At 44.1% G+C, this 17,030-nt stretch overlaps 1 protein-coding gene across 8 annotated transcripts in view; it reads left to right on the top strand.

Annotated features, from left to right (window-relative positions):
- Positions 1 to 4,212: 4,212 nt before the first annotated feature.
- Positions 4,213 to 17,030, top strand: part of MAP7 (microtubule associated protein 7) — a 180,257-nt gene continuing 167,439 nt past the window's right edge. For 6 of the 8 annotated variants that reach the window (XM_060419735.1, XM_060419733.1, XM_060419732.1 and 3 more), the window contains exon 1: positions 4,213 to 4,299. In XM_060419735.1, coding sequence (XP_060275718.1) covers positions 4,233 to 4,299 — 67 coding nt within the window. In that variant the 5' untranslated portion in view covers positions 4,213 to 4,232. Of the gene's footprint in view, positions 4,300 to 4,749; positions 6,405 to 17,030 lie in introns of those variants that run through there. The other 2 variants (XM_060419736.1, XM_060419727.1) reach the window with 1 other exon arrangement.

The raw sequence follows: 17,030 nt of genomic DNA, 5'->3' as shown, positions 1-17,030 counted from the left end.
CAGAATTCTGGGCCTTAATCACAAAAGAAGGCAGTTCCATTATAGCTCAATTTCCATGGAAGTTTTGCACTGAAAGGCCATTGGCATCGATCAAGGCCAGTGATTCTCAACCCAGCTTCATGTTAACATGATCTGGACACTTAAAAATATATATTGATGCCACCGTCTCAGAGAAACTGTTGTCACTGGTTTGGGGTAGGGCCCAGAGGTCTGTTTACAAAGCTCTACAGATAATTTAAGGCTTCCTTGGTGGCTCAGTGGTAAAGAATCTGCCTTCAGTGCAGGAGATGTAGGTTCAATTCCTGGGTTGGGAAGATCCCCTGGAGATGGAAATGGCAACCCGCTCCAGTATTCTTGCGTGGTAAATCCCATGGATAGAGAAGCCTGGCGGGCTACAGTCATGGGGTTGCAAAAGAATCAGACGTGACTTAGCAACTAAACAACAACAGATAATTTAACAATAGAAACAACAGTACATGCGGTAAGCGCTATAGTTGCATCGAACTGCCAGAGGGGGTCAAGGGAGGCTTTACAGCAAAGTCAAGGTCCAGAGCTGAGCCTAGAAAAATGTTTGTAACAAAATAGATTCACGTGGGTGCCAGGGGCAGACTCAAAAATAGATCCAATGTTTCTTTTAAACCACAGTTTGACCTATTTCTCCTAGTTCTGTTATTGCATATTGTGTTTCTTTCATTCCCAAGCTATCACATGACACAGTTTGGCAAAGAGGGATTAACTGTGAACCCACTGGAAGGCCTACTGTGTGTGAGGTGCTATAGCAGCAGGAGAGATAGACACGAAGCCCATCCGGTTCAGAATGCAGGCACGTGTGTCACTGAGGACATCTGTCAGCAAAGCAAATAATTGATGGCTCCAGACTTTATGGACACCTAAAGAGAAAGAGAAGACGAAGCCCCTGCCACCAAGTCATTCATATCAGATTGAAGAGGCAGATGTGCAGTAACAAACTACATCTGGTCTATGTTAAAGGCTGGACAAGTTACAAGTACAGAAGACCGTGGAGAGGTTCAGAGGACCAGATTGCCAAGAGACCCAGGACAGGTGGAATAAGTCTCACTGATTGGTGGACCTCAACCTGGGCCTTGGAAGAAAGGAAGTATTAAATTACTTCGGACTGGAGAAGTCATTCTGGCAAACAGCTCCAAGAACAAAGGCAGAAAGAGATTTTCAAGGTGTTCCAGAGAAAGTGAACAACTTTCCTATTGCACTAAAGCATACACAAATTTTAACTCATTTTAACTCTTACTTAGCTGGAAATATGAATTATAGAGTTGAAAAGTGGAAATGGGATAGGAGAGCTCAGGATGTCATTGGGGGATGGTCAGGGAGGGAAGTGGAGTTAGTATTTAGTTATGTAGAAATGGTGTGTGTGTGTGTTAGATTAACTTGGTAAAGTTGTGTTGGGTAAATTAGAGGGAATGGAAATTGGACAGAGCAATTCAGAAATTGTTTAAGATGTGAAGGAGGGTCTAGTGGAAGCTACAGAGTGATATGAATTGAGAGGGTAGAATTAAAACAATGAATTGACAAAATTTTGGAACCCTGATCTGGGCAGTGATGAAGATGTTGAACCTACTTGAGTAAGAGAATTCAAAAATAGGCAAGTTTGGGGGGATGCTGGTCTGGGGACCTGTTGAGTTAATGTCAGGGCATCCTGCTAGAATGGGCATGAAAGAGAACATGCTAGAATTTCCAGAGACCCTTGAGGATGTATTGGTGGAAGTCAGGACTGAAGTCAGGGTATAGATTCTCGATTTAGGAGTCATTTGGATGGAGATAACAGTAGGTGAGGGCTGTCAGAATAGAGATAGAAAGGTTATGGCCTAAGATTTGGGGAGGAGGTAGGTTTGGGGACAAGTTGAGAAGGAGGAAGAATTTAAATCCACAAAACAGACAAAAGAACTGACCATAGAGGAATGAGAAACATCAGGCTAGTAGGGTAACCCAAGAGGAAAACAATCAGGCTTGAGTGCTGCAGAAAGTCTAGGGGAATACAGATCAAAATAATGGAATTTGATTTTGTGACCAAGAAAGCTTTTATAGACAGGTAAGAAAGACCACAGTCGGTTAAACAAAGATGATTAAGCTGATGGCGGCACACGGTCCACATATTCATCCCCTTTGGTGAACAAAATATATGACGAGATTTGGCAGGGTGGGAAGTCAAAGGATGAAATTTTCAGAATCAGGGAGTCCTGAATGTATTTGTTGGGGCAGAGCCCCTTGAATGGGGAGGCGTTTGGGGAGTAGGGATAAGGGAGAGATGAGGTTTCCGAGGAGGCAGGAGGGGGAGTGAGTGGCCTGAGGACATCCAGCTCCTCCCCTGGAAAAGGGAGTCATAATGATTCGGCAAGGTTTTGAGTTGGATGTGGGCGCTCAGGACAGATGGCTTCCGTGTTCTCAGTAAAGTGCAACATGAAATACAACGTGGTGGGGCGACATTTAACAGATGTGATCCTTCCCAAGTCACCCGACAGTCCACTCTGTTAACAGACTCTGCATGGGGTCTGGAATAGAGAATCTGTACAGGGCCTAAGTGCAGCATTTTGGTGTGTTTCTTGTTGCATTTATTTTTGTGTAACTTGGTGACAAACTAAAACGTAAGTTATCAAAAGAATGGGAGAAGGAATGAGCACAGACAGAAACAAAAACCAAACACATACAAATAAACACACCAGTAAGTCTTCACTTTTGGGAGGGGAGGAAGTCAAAGAAAGAACTTACTGGTTCACTTAAGTAAATAGTATAGAAGATTGAAAACAAATGGCCTCCTTTTACTAAGGAGGATTCTTGATTCTTTTTCTTTCAGAGAATTCAGAGTCTTTCTGATGTTCAAAGGAAAGTGTCTTAAACCCTGGTGACTTAATTTATTAAAAAATACCTTTGGTTGGACCCAAGCTGAAGTCTAAAACTACCTCCATCCACTTGATGCTTTATTTTCATTGATTAGAAGGGCACTAAGAGTGATCTGAATGTGATTTAGGAAGGTCACACTGCCAAATGATCAGTTTGCCTAGTCTACTATAGAAATGGCACCGAGGGAAAATCCATAACTACAAACCGCAGCACGTGTCCCTTAATGAAACCCTCTACCTAATCAGCCAGTGACCCAGTAAACCAAATAAAACCAGTCCATTCCTGGGCTCAGAGTAGCAGGCTGTGCATGCAAGGATGGTGAGAGTTGTCACCCTACCAAGAAATCCAACCCTGTTCTCAGACACGCTTGGGCTCCCCTAGATTCTGCTGAAGTCCTTGAGAGGATTTTAAACTGTTGGGAGCTTGTGACTCGTGTTCAGCCAACCGAGGCTGTGGGACTGCATCTCTGTGTAACCAGGCAGAACTGATCTCTGCTCCATTTTGTTTCTTTACGTTTCCCTTTATACAGGCTACTTTTTCTTTTTTCTCAGCATTTGTTGCTTAACGTTCATTTGCTTGTTAGAGCAGAAATTGATGTCTCTGCAGCTAATAATCTGTTTCTTAAAAAAGAAAGAAATTGTTGCCTACTGCTTTTTCCCCTGGTCTTCCGGAGCCAGCCACGAGTCAAGGTAAGCTGCTAATCGGAAGTCAAGAATAAGAAAAGCTACATCACTGGGCACAAAGTTGTGTGCCCTGGGGAACATCAGATACAGAAGCCAGGTGAAAAGACAGGTCGTCGGCAGTGATGTGCTAAAACGCAGATGAAGACTGGACCGCTGAGTCGAATCCAGCCGGTGTAGTCCGGCTTTCCACGTGGCATCATAGTCTTCGGCGGCTGTCACCACGAACCCCAGCCCTGGCGAGTCTAACATTGATCAGGCTGCCTCGGAGCTCAGAGAGGGATAGAGCCTTCCGGATGCTCTCGCCTCACTTCGACGGATCCTGAGCGCGTCCCAGTTCCTAGCGCCACCAAGCGTCCCCGAACCCCCTACAGACCTCGAGGAGCCGGGCAGCCGGGACCAGAAGCTCGCAGCTCAGGTTGCCTGACTCCGCCCGCTGCTCTGGTTGCGGAAACCCAGCCGCGTCAGCTGGAGCGGCTGCCACGCCGTACCTGCCCACGAGGGGGCGCGCCGGGCGCAGGCCGCCGCGGGCTCGCGAGCGCTCGCTCCCTCCTTCCTCCGCCCTCCCCAGACCGCGCTCACCTGTCTGGGCCGCGGGCCGGGAGGCGGGGGGCCGGCGGGAGCCAAGCCGAGGAAGAGGGCGGAGCGGCTCCCCGGGCGCGTCATCGGAGCACCATGGCGGACCTGGGAGCGGGCGGCGACAGCCACACGGGCGGCGATGGCGTCGCGCAGAGCGAAACAGGTGACTGAGCTGCGGGGGCAGGTGGGGGTCGGGCGGGCGCGGGCGGGAGGGCCGCCAGCGGGGCTGCGGGGCTCGCGTGGGGCCGGCGCTCCCCTCCCCCGCCCGGCCGCGGCCCGAACGGCCGGCTCGGAGCGCGCTGGCCCTCCACCCTCCGCCGCCGCGCGTCCATCGCGCGGCCCCGGCGCCCAAGTTCGCTGGCGCCCGGCAGCAGCAAGGGCCGCCCCTCTCGCGCTCCAGCTCGACTTCCCCCAACAGGTGGAAGCGCGCCAGGGAGCGCGGGCGGGAGGAGGAAATGGGGAGACGCCGGTCCTCCTCTCCCACCTGCCAGGCTGGGTCTAATTTGGTTGAATGGGGAAATCCTGTTCCCAACCAAACCACCAGCCGGAAAATCCTTGTCCAGGTGCGGCTCTCAGGATTATCCTTTTCTGCGCAAACCTCGCTTTAACTGGCGCACCGGGTGCCGGGGTCGCCCGACGCGGTGGACGGAGCCCAGCGCTCCGGGGCGATTGTCCTGGAGTCCGCAGTTACGACGTTGGTCGCGAGAGGACTGAGATCGGGGGGTCGGGAAGTAGGGGGCTGCTTTCGGGATGGTGGGGGCCTGCGGGTGCTGGTGGAGGTCTCAGAGATTCGCTAACTTGAAAGGATCCTCAGGAGTTCATGTTTTCAGTCAGTGCACCAATCATAAGTGGGAAATCGTCTCGGCCCCTCCGAACGCTGTACAGAGGAACCCCCCCTCCCTCCACTTCCAAGCCGCGGTTGGGGCAAGAGCTCACATCCCTGAGAGCATTAAGTCTCCCCCGCCCCCCTCGATTTCCCCGCCTCGAGATCATTTTTGCTTGCAGATCCACCTCTCTTTTCTACTCCCCTCTTCTATTCTTGGCCAGTAAACTGTTTCTGGTACCTTTCTACACTTGGGGGCGGTGAGGCAGTTTCTTATTTTAAAAAAGCCGTGCCAATTGCAGGCTCCCCAGTTGAGTTTTCTGCTTACACATAATCGGAAACAATTGTTACCTAAATGTGAGACTTCCTCCACCCTCAAAAGAGAGGTATTGACTTAGAAGGTGTGCTTCTATTAATGCAAAAGGTCCGGGAAAGCTGTAACCGTATTTGCTAATGATGGATCTTTTCAGCTACGTAGAGTTGGGGCACCTAAAGTCTGAAGACTTAATCCCTCCAGCCAAAATACCTAAGATTAAGACAAGGAATCTTGAACTTGTTTACTTTGAAGTCACGCTACTTCCTGAAGGGTGGTTTATTTTGTCTTACTGTGTTTGAAAGATTGGCAGGTCATTATTTTGGTTTGGGGTAGGGAAGGGGTGGCTAAGAGGACGTGCCTTTGTAAATGCTTTAGGGAACTTGATAAACTGGGTTCTGAGGGTTAGTGCAGCAGGAGGGCAGTATCCTCATTAAGAATATAAACGGTTTGGCGCCTAATCCGCACAAGGGAAAAAACAACAGCAACAACAACAAAAACTGCTTCTGAAGCAAAATTGTTCACGTTTTATGCTAAAAATAATAAGCATTTTCTAGAATTTGCACATGAACAAGATTTTCAGATGTTAGTGAATTACAAACTAGTTTTATTCATTGCTCAGGCATGTTTACTAAGGAACTGGTCATGCTTCTAACAATTAGCATACAAATCAACCATGTGGCTGTCAGTGAAATATTTTCTCTATGAAAAGGGCAATTTGACTGGCTACCATCTCGTTCATAGAAAACAATTCTTCCACATCTCTGCCTGGAAACTTCAGTTCCCAAAAGACAAATTTATGAATAACTGTAGTTTAGTTGGTAAAGAATCTGCCTGCAATGCAGGAGACCAGGGTTTGATCCTTGGGCTGGGAAGATCCCCCCAGAGAAAGAAATGGCAACCCCCTCCAGTATTCTTGCCTGGAGAATCCCATGGACAGAGGAGCCTGGCAGCCTACCTACGATTCAGGGGATCACAAGAGTTGGATATGACTTAGTGACTAAACCACCATAGTTTAACTCAAGCTTATTTCTGGCTCACATCTTTTTCCTATTTTTCTAGCCCTGGATTACTGTTATGGCTTTTCATGGTCAGAAGACCTGTGTGATTAGGTGCCAAAGAAAGAAGAAAGGTGAAAAAAAAATATATATATATATGTAAATCTGGGTGGCAGTTGTTTGATGATTGTAACAACTTAGGAAGTTTTTCATATCTTTAAAATATGTGACCTATATCAGAATATCAGACTTCAGTGTAGTACTTTTCGTCTTATGGATGTATTTAATATCAACATACAAATGCTGCAAGTGTTTTTGGTTTTGTTTTTTTTTATAATTACAGGATTATATTGAGGTGGGTTTTGGGGGATGGGGTGGGGATGTCTGTCTTTTATTACCATCAAGAGGAGAACATTGCTGCCTTAAATGGCAACATTTGTTGAAGGATTCATTTTATTCCCTTTTAGATCAGGTGATTAGGTTATCGGGCTTCCCTGGTGCCTCCGATGGTGAGGAATCCACCTGCAATGCAGGAGACCTGGTTTGATCCCTGGGTTGGGAAGATCCTCTGGAGGAGGGCATGGCAACCCACTCCAGAATTCTTGCCTGAAGAATTCAGTGGACAGAGGAGCCTGGCAGGCTACAGTCCATGGGGTCGCAAAGATTTGGATATGACTGAGTGACTTAGGTTATTAGGAGGTAGAGCCCATTCTTAAATGTCTTAGTTTTTCTGTCCCTGAAAAGACTGTGGTCCAACTTTAGGGCAATTTAGATTAGAATCTCAGATGATTATAAAAGTAACACCTGTAATGTGTTCATTATTATATACATATGTATGTGTGTGTGTATCAAAGATTGGTTGAAACTGGCAGTATACCACCCATAAAATGAGACATTTTTAAAGAATATTGTAAAGTGGAATATAAAAATCATATTTCTTTCAGCATTCAGAACTGTATTTCTGTCAGCGTATATTTATTTTCTACTCAGAAGTAATCAAGTCACATTCTTTATGATGAATTTTTAATTTTTTCTTTAAAACTAACCATTCTTTCCACTTGTGTTGCAATAACTAAAGGTAGGCAAGAACTGAGCAAAATAATTGACTTGGAAACAAGTTTTCTGTTTCACCACTAGAGGATGTCAAGTCTATTCAGGTTATTATTTTGTGTAACAGATTGAAATTCACGAAATTGCCTCTGCCCAGGCTTTGTGTATTTAATTTTATACTGGTGCTCAAGAAATGTGAAAGTGAGTGTGCAGAGCTAATTTGTCAATTTAATAACTTCCTTAAAAAAAGCCTATTGAATTAAAACCAAATCTAGAGCTGCTCTTGACTAATCCGTGAGAGCACACGTTCATACATTGGGAATAAGTTAATACCGATGACCTGTGAAATCTGTTGACACTCCTTTGGGGGAAATGACTTAGAACCTGGAATTGGGTTTGTTCTCTCTTTAGCAGGCAGCGCTGTGGAAGAACATTGACCTTTTGTGTGATCTTGTTCATGACTCTTCACTGTGTTTTTTCCAAATTATAAAGTGGTATTTAAGATCTTACATTTCAGGGTCTGCAAATAAGAATTCTTAGGTGGGGTTCAGATGGCATTAAACTCATCCATTTTGAAATTCACATCCTAGAGCTAGTAATGCCTCATTCAGGTGAATAGATAACTTTTCCCCTGTTATATTTTAGCTAATTCTTACCTTTACATCTTGCTAAGCAGAAGGGAAGTATTAGACTAGGCCTGTAGGCTCAGGAGCCTGCATTTAATTGATGTGTTAGTTAGGCATGTGTGTGAATCACTAATTTACATTGGCATGTGCTGTAAAAAAGAATTCTAACATCGTCGTCTCCTGGGGCATGAAAAATAATCAGTTGAGAGGTTTTTTTTTGGCTGTATTGTTGCATGTAGGCCACTCTGTAGTTGTGGTGCCACAGGCTTCTCACTGAAGTGGCTTCTCTTGTTGTGGAGCACAGGCTCCAGGCTGCATGGGCTTCAGTAGTTGTGACTTGCGGACCCTAGACCATGCAGGCTTCAGTCGTTGTGGCACACAAGTTTAGTTGCTCCGTGGCATGTGGGATCTTCCCGGACCAGGGATCGAACTCATGTCCCCTGCATTGGCAGGTGGATTCTTATCCATTGCGCCACCAGGGAAGTCCCTGGGGCTATTTTTTTTTTAATTCAAGTCTGTTAATATGAATTGAAAATATTAAGGTTTAGAATAATTTAACCAAGAAATATGTACCTTCTCAAAAACAATGGTGACCGAAAGGTTGATAAAGACATGAGCCTTAGATTTCAAAAGAAAAACAAAACCCACAAGCAAATAATTACAGGGTTATGAGGAGTTCAGTGAAAAAAGAATTATTTCTAAGCTGTGGCCTTTCATCAGGGAGGATGTACTGGGTGTAGTAATTAACTTAACCTTTTAAAATAGGTAAGTGGCATATAAAGTTGAATGGAGGCAGGAGAGAAAAATACAGGTACAGATGTGGAAAAGAGCAAAATTTGGGTCCTAGTGAGTTGTATGAAGTTCAACGTGAAAGAATCTAGAAGATGGCTTAGGAATGAAAGCACGTTGAGGCCGTATTGTTGAGTGATCAAGCTCAGAGGTTAGTCCATGATTCTGCAGGCAGTGAGAAACTGTTGATGACTCCTAAGGATAACATATCTTGATAAAGTGCGATAAATTAGGTGATTCTTTACCTGTGGATCTTGAAAGCTTGATTACCAAGGTCTGGCACAAGTGCTCAGCTGTGCAATTTGGAAGTGTATGATGCCTTCATCAAGGAAAGCTGTTCCCTTGATTGAATTTTGCTGCTTTGGGAACGGTATTGGGAGCAAGGGGAGGAGGGAGTTTATGAGGAACATACATGTAGTCAGGCAGATCAGCCAAATCCCTGGCGATCAGGAGGGGAATTGGTATTCTACCCACGGGATCCTCATTTTGAAGTAGTGTTGTAGACTAGGGGAGGGACTTAAGGACGCGTGCGGTGACGTACAGACCAGCTTTGAAGTTCCTGAAGGAACTTCCTGGGCAGGTGTTGGGCTGGCATTATGGCATGGCAGTGAAAGTGGGAAGAGAATGATTTAATTCCAGATTCTGTAGAGGCATGTGTCCAAGGATGCAGGTAAAACATTGACATTTAAATTTATACTCCAGGTTTGAGTTGGGTTCATTTGTTGAAGGGTGGCAGGAATATAGTCATGAGGACCAGATTTTGGTGGGAGAACTAGACAAACCTCTGTTTTAAACACAGAGATTTGAGCTGCAAGGGAGAGATGCAAGTAAAATGTTTAATGGACACCTGAAGGGTGGGAATAAGGAGAAAGTGAAGGTTGGGACTCTGGGCAGATTCATTCCATAAGGGGAATGGAATGGAGGCCTTGAAAATGAGGAGGGTTCTGCAAAGAAAACTTCAAGGACAGGAGGTGGAAAGCCAGAAAGTAGGAGAAGCATAACTGAGCAGTGCTGAGCCAGCCAAGGGAGGGGGATGAGCCGGTCAAGGATTCAGACACTGAAAAGAAAAGAGAGCACTTGGCGCTGTTCCTGGCTCTGACCACCCCCGAGTTGGGGCATTTCAGAGCGGGGGATGCAGCAGATTATGTGATTAATAGACTAGCAGTTGAAAAGTAAAGATAGCCAATTTAAAAGACTCTCCATAAAATACACTGGTGAAAAGAAAAAGTGTAAAATCCTTGAAATTTTTCTTATTAAAACTTTTGAATATGCACACAGGTTACTGTTGGGGGGTGTATGGGATTCATTGAGTTTTGTCGAATGTATAGTCACGTAACTACCTCTGTGGGAATGATCCTGAAGAGTTCTCTCACCCCAGAAAATTCCCTCTTGTGGCTTCTCTGTGATCCAGCTCTCCTATCCTTAATGCCTGGCAACCACTGATCTGCTCACCATCCTAGTTTTGCCTCTTCCAGAATGTCATAAAAGTGGCATCCTACACACAGACTTCTGAGTCTGAATTCTTTTCACTTAACATAATGCATTTGAGATTCAAAGGAAGTCCCACAGGTTAATCCATCCACCCATTGAGAAACATTGGATATTTCCAGGCTTTGGTGGTATAAATGTTGCTGCAAACACTTAGGTACAAGGTTTTCTTATTTATCTAAGGGAAATACCTGGGAGTGGAATTGTTGACTCAGGTAACTACATGTTTATAAGAAACCAATGAACGTTTCTCTCTCTGTAGTGGCTGTGCAGTCTTGCATTCCTGCAAGCAGTGTGTATGAGTCTTACTTCCTCTGCATCCTTGTCAATACTTGTTGTTATGTTTACTTTTGGTTTTTAGACATTGCACCAAGTTCTTTGAGTAAAGCAATGTAGTCACCTCAAAGTAAATTGGTGCCCTTCGGGATACTACATGATGTTCACTTGAACCAGGAAAACCTGTGGAGGTGCTCCCAGAGCCCAGGGTGTAATGAGGATGTATTTGGCTCAGATGCCATCGGCTTCTTTTTTTCCATAGTATTTATTTCTTGTGGAGTCTCCATGCTGAAGCTGATGATGAACAGGAGTGTTGTCATACAGCACATACCGTGCTAGTCCGAATTCTCCTGCTTAGTGTCTGTCTTCCAATCCCTTGAAATACGGCTTTCCAGAATTTGGAACTTTTTTTCTTTTTTTTGCAGTAAGAAAGTTGGAAGTATTACTGTAACTTGTTTTCTTTGTTGGCAGAATTTATATTGGCCAATTCAGTATCAGTTCTCAGTTACTGCAGTGTACTTGTAGAGCTTTATAAAAAGTCTTGATAATGTGTTTGGACCTGTAATCACTGAGCATGGTCTAAGGTTCTATTAGCTAAATGTGTACTGTGTTCAGGCTTATTTTTTCTAGAAAAACCAGTTTTTAAAATTTTTAATGAAGTATAGTTGATTTACAGTGTTCTAATTTATACTGTACAGCAAAGTGACTCAGTTATACACACATATACATTGTTTTTTATACTTCCCATTATGGTTTATCCCAGAATATTGAATGTAGTTCCCTGTGCCATATAGTAGACCCTGTTGTCTATCCATTCCATTCTATGTATAATAGCTTGCATCTACTAACCCCAAACTCCCAGTTCATCCTTCCCACCCCCAAACCTTTGGCAGCCACAAGTCTGTACTGTCTGTGAGTCTATTTCTGTTTTGTAGATAGGTTCATTTGTGGCATATTGTAGATTCCACATATGATGTTATTTGTCTCTTTTTGACTTACCTCACTTAGTGTGATTATCTCTAGTTGTGTCCATGTTGCTGCAGATGAATGTAGGTATGCAAAATGAAGCAGAAAGGAAGCTGAGTGAAATGCATTTGGTATCTGTGAACTGGGCTTTGCAAGCGCATTTAGTAAAACTGTGATATTTCAGTTTAGAGTATTGAGATTTGGGATGTCTTAATTTCTTACGTGACTTTTTTAATGCTCTAAAAGTCTTTTTAGAACTGGCTTTGTGGTACACAGAAATATCTTTTACTATGGCATAACTTTCCACGTGTAAACCTGTATCCTTGACACCATTGTTATAGTCTAGGAAAAGGTGAAAGTCCAAGGTGCAATTCTAGAAGAACTCCCTTTCTTTTAGTGTTCCCACAACCCAAGACAAGGCCTGTTTGGGTGGACAGTAACGTGCATAGTAATTGGCTGTAGTGAAAACACCTGATTGCTTTTCAAGGTTTTAATCCAGGCAGGCCTCTGTTTCCCAGAAGCTCCTGACCTCTTTATTGCGGCAGACATACCAGACAGGGCCTGGTTGCCTGCTTCCGTCATTCCTGCTGGGTTGGTTTATTTTCACAGTAGAGGCTCTAAGGTAGTACACCCCACAGCCCTGCTGGGTTTAGTTAAATATAGCTCAGTCCTTGCCACAAGGTCATGTTGTTGAACCAATTATTGAGGTCATGTGCTGGAGCCTCCTTGGTTCAGATCATTGGTTCTCACTCACCTTGGGTAGTCTCAGTTGGCTATCATCTGGGGACCTTTTAAATACTCGATACCCACGCTGCCCCCTAGGCAATTATCTGACTATCTCTAGGGGTAGGAGGCAGGTGGCAGTATTTTTTAAAGATTCCCCAGGTGGTTCCAGTGTGCAATCAAGATTGAGAACTACTTTAGATCCATTTCTACTTAATGCTCTTCCAGTTGACCTTAGGTTTAATTTGGAGGTTGTTGAGTGTATCTTATGAAAGCCACCTGGAAAATTGTAATAGCTACTGCCTTTAAACTATTGAGCTTACTCTCTTATTTTAGCCCAGTCATTTTCTTTCTAAGGAAAGAGAAGTAAATATGAATATGAGTCCACTTGAATAGCCAAGTATATGTATACACATATTCTGGGACATGTTTATGCACTTTATTATCTGAATATGTTCAGGTAGACACAATGTTAGGTAATTAGCTTTCTTTTTGTCTACTTTGCTCAGTTGCTACACTGCCTTCCTCTTCCTCCTCCTCCTCAAAATAAAGTTCAGTTTCGGGTAGATAACTAAAGGGTTCTTTTTGTAGACAATTATATACTTGTCCCAGAGATCTTCATGGTGACCCATGAACTCTAATCACCAGGTGCCTGGCTGGAGACCAGCCCTTGTTTCTTCCGTCTATAAATAAGTGGCACCAGGATGACCTTAGCCTTGATGCTCTCCCCTTCCGTCTCATACCTGACCTGATGCCAGTGCCCTCTGGGCTGATCTTTCCTTCACCTCTTCTTTCTCCTCATTCCATGATATTTTACCAAAGGCTTGGTCTGGTAAGCTCTGCTCTTTTCATTTTGCAATTTTTCTCAATAGTGTTATTCACATCTATGTCTTTGAACCTCACCTCACATGACTATCTCTGATTTTGTTGTGTCAGAACCTCTACAGACACTTCTGAGTTGCAGTTGTGTGTGTTTGGAAGGCTCTGTGGTGCCATCCATTGTGATTGGAAGCCCTTTCCGAGAGGGCTTAGCTTTGGCAGAGGTAAGCCCTCTGCTGCTGCTAAGTCGCTTCAGTCATATCCAACTCTGCAACCCCATAGACGGCAGCCCACCACGCTCCCCTGTCCCTGGGATTTTCCAGGCAAGAATACTGGAGTGGGTTGCCATTTCCTTCTCCAGTGCATGAAAGTGAAAAGTGAAGTCGCTCAGCCGTGTCTGACTCTTTGTGACCCCATGGACTGCAGCCTACCAGGCTCCTCCGTTTTATGGGATTTTCCAGGCAAGTGTACTGGAGTGGGGTGCCAGTGCCTACTCCGCTGGCAGAACTGGTCTCCTCTTTTCTGCTCCTTGTAGCTGGTGTCTGCTTAACTAAAATTCAAGGCCAAAACAGAAAGGACAGTAGGGGAGATACAATGGCAATGATCCCTGAAGAAGAGTATCTTTTTTGTTGTTGTTTTTCCTCAAGATTATACTGAAACTGAGCACATGGAAAGACATATAGTCTTACTCTCAGAATTGACTGCCTAATTATTTAGGGATAATGCTAAACTATTACTTTGTGCTGGGGCTTCCCAGGTGGCTCAGTGGTAAAGAATCTGCCTGCCAATATATGAGAGACAGGTTCAATCCCTGGGTTGAGAAGATCCCCTGGAGAAGGAAATGACTACCCACTCCAGTATTCTTCCCTGGAAAATCTCATGGAGAAAGGAGCCTGGTGGTCTGCAGTCTGTGGAGTTGCAAAAGAACTGGACATGATTTTTAGTGACTAAACAACAACAAATTACTTTTTGCTAGGACTCTGGGGTCTGGCTGCCTGGGTTGCAGTCTCAGCTCTACTCCCCACCCCCACAAGCTGAGGGATATTGGATGAGTTATTTGACCGTTCCTCAGTTTCTTCCTTTTTAAAACAGAGAAATTGGTACCAGCTTCATAGAGTGAGGATTAAATGAGTTACTGCATATCAAACATGTAGATCAGTGTCTGACACAGCAAAGGCATGAAGTGTTATAATTACTGTGGTCATGGCTATTAAGGATTAGTACTGCATCACTGTGACACTGTGGACCCTGGCATGCTAAAGCTCTCCCTTAAGCAAATTTTCTAATTGTGAAGTCTCCATAATAAGAGATTTGAATATAGTGCTGATTCAGGCTTGACAGCAGCTGTGATCACAGGGCCACTGGCTTGTCCCAGGTATGGGAGGCGTCATCAAGGCACATGCGTGCTCTTCACCTGTCACAGTGTTGCACACAACCTCGCAGCAGAAGATTGTGACACACTGGCCTGTGAGATTCATGGATTGTGCTGTAATTGAGTCGGACAGCCATGCCAGCCCATCTTGGCTTATTTTTGTTTCCTTTTTATGGCATTCAAATGTGTTTTTATTAACATATTATAGTTCTAAATGTTCTTAAAGTGTGATTGCTGTAGGATTATTGCACTTTACATGAAAGGTGGACTTCCATTCTTTTCAAACCACAAAGATGGACTTGCCAGGTTTGTATATCCTTAAGAAGTCACCGTCACTTCATTGAATGTGTTAGCTCAGCTGGTAAAGAATCCACCTGCAATGCAGCAGACTCCAGTTTGATTCCTGAGTTGGGAAGATCCTTTGGAGAAGGGATAGCCTTACCCGCTCCAGTATTCTTGGGCTTCCTTGGTAGCTCAAGTGGTAAAGAATCCGCCTGCAATGTGGGGGACCTGGATTCAATCTCTGGGTTGGGAAGATCATCTAGAGAAGGGAACAACAACTAACCACTCTAGTATTCTGGCCTGGCGAAGTCCATGGACTGTATAGTCCATGGGTTGTAAAGAGTCAGGCACGACTAAGCGACTTTCGCTACGGGATAAATCGAGGAAGCATATACAGCTTGCCTTCTGCTAACTTCCATAAGAAAGTTTGGGTTTCTTCAAAGTACACACATGAAAGAGAAAATATCAGGAAGCTGTCTTATTTTTTAGTCTCCTGTTGAATTTTATAAGAGACTTTCTTAAATTGCAGAGGCTCCATTTACAAGGCCAACTCTGGTTGTGTGTGTGTGTGTCTTGGAGAGAGTGAGATATGCACACATGTAGAGACATTTTCCCTAAGAAAACACTATCTTCTTCACTTTGTAATTTAGATTTTTATATCTTGAACTTAGTAAATCTTAAAATGTCACTTCCTCCAGGGGGTCTTGGGTTTAGATACCTTCAGATTGTCTTTATGAGTGCAATTGTGTGATAGTTTGAGCATTCTTTGGCATTGCCTTTCTTTGGGATTGGAATGAAAACTGACATTTTCCAGTCCTGTGGCTGCTGCTGAGTTTTCCAAATTTGCTGGCATATTGAGTGCAGCACTTTCACAGCATCATCTTTCAGGATTTGAAATAGCTCAACTGGAATTCCATCACCTCCACTAGCTTTGTTCATAGTGGTGCTTTCTAAGGCCCACTTGACTTCACATTCCAGGATGTCTGGCTCTAGATTAGTGATCACACCATCGTGATTATCTGGGTCGTGAAGATCTTTTTTGTACAGTTCTTCTGTGTATTCTTGCCACCTCTTCCTAATATCTTCTGCTTCTGTTAGGTCCATACCATTTCTGTCCTTTATCAAGCCCATCTTTGCATGAAATGTTCACTTGGTATCTCTAATTATCTTGAACAGATCTCTAGTCTTTCCCATTCTGTTGTTTTCCTCTATTTCTTTGCATTGATCGCTGAAGAAGGCTTTCTTATCTCTTCTTGCTATTCTTTGGAACTCTGGATTCAGATGCTTATATCTTTGCTTTTCTCCTTTGCTTTTCGCCTCTCTTCTTTTCACAGCTATTTGTAAGGCCTCCCTAGACATGCATTTCTTTTCCATGGGGATGGTCTTGATCCCTGTCTCCTGTACAGTGTCACAAACCTCATTCCATAGTTCATGAGGCACTCTTATCTATCAGATCTAGTTCCTTAAATCTGTTTCTCACTTCCACTGTATAATCATAAGGGATTTGATTTAGGTCATACCTGAATGGTCTAGCGGTTTTCCCTACTTTCTTCAATTTATCACCTCATAGGAAATAGATGGGGAAACAGTGTCAGACTTTATTTTTGGGGGCTCCAAAATCACTGCAGATGGTGATAGCAGCCATGAAATTAAAAGACACTTAATCCTCAGAAGAAAAGTTATGACCAACCTAGATAGTATATTCAAAAGCAGAGACATTACTTTGCCAACAAAGGTCTGTCTAGTCAAGGCTATGGTTTTTCCTGTGGTCATGTATGGATGTGAGAGTTGGACTGTGAAGAAGGCTGAGCGCCGAAGAATTGATGCTTTTGAACTGTGGTGTTGGAGAAGACTCTTGAGAGTCCCTTGGCCTGCAAGGAGATCCAACCAATCCATTCTGAAGGAGATCAGCCCTGGCATTTCTTTGGAGGGAATGATGCTAAAGCTGAAACTCCAATACTTTGGCCACCTCATGTGAAGAGTTGACTCATTGGAAAAGACTGATGCTGGGAGGGTTTGGGGGCAGGAGGAGAAGGGGCCGACCGAGGATGAGATGGCTGGATGGCATCACAGACTCAATGGTTGTGAGTCTGAGTGAACTCCGGGAGTTAGTGATGGACAGGGAGGCCTGGCGTGCTGCGATTCATGGGGTCGCAAAGAGTCTGACACGACTGAGCAACTGAACTGAACTGATTGTCTTTATATATACAGTAGATACTGTGGTAATTGAACAAATAAGCTTTTCGCCATCCTTTATTAAAATTTGTATCATTCTTAAGAGAAAAAAATTAATATTGAAAGTGACATTGTTATATAATATGTTTAACGCTAGAACAAACCCATTAGTTTATCTTGCAACAGTGACTTCC

Source organism: Ovis aries, chromosome 8 (assembly GCF_016772045.2).
Source record: "Ovis aries strain OAR_USU_Benz2616 breed Rambouillet chromosome 8, ARS-UI_Ramb_v3.0, whole genome shotgun sequence".
In the NCBI taxonomy this organism is placed as follows: Eukaryota; Metazoa; Chordata; class Mammalia; order Artiodactyla; family Bovidae; genus Ovis; species Ovis aries.
Note: the sequence above shows the minus strand (reverse complement) of the source record. Positions and strands in the feature narration are given on the sequence as shown.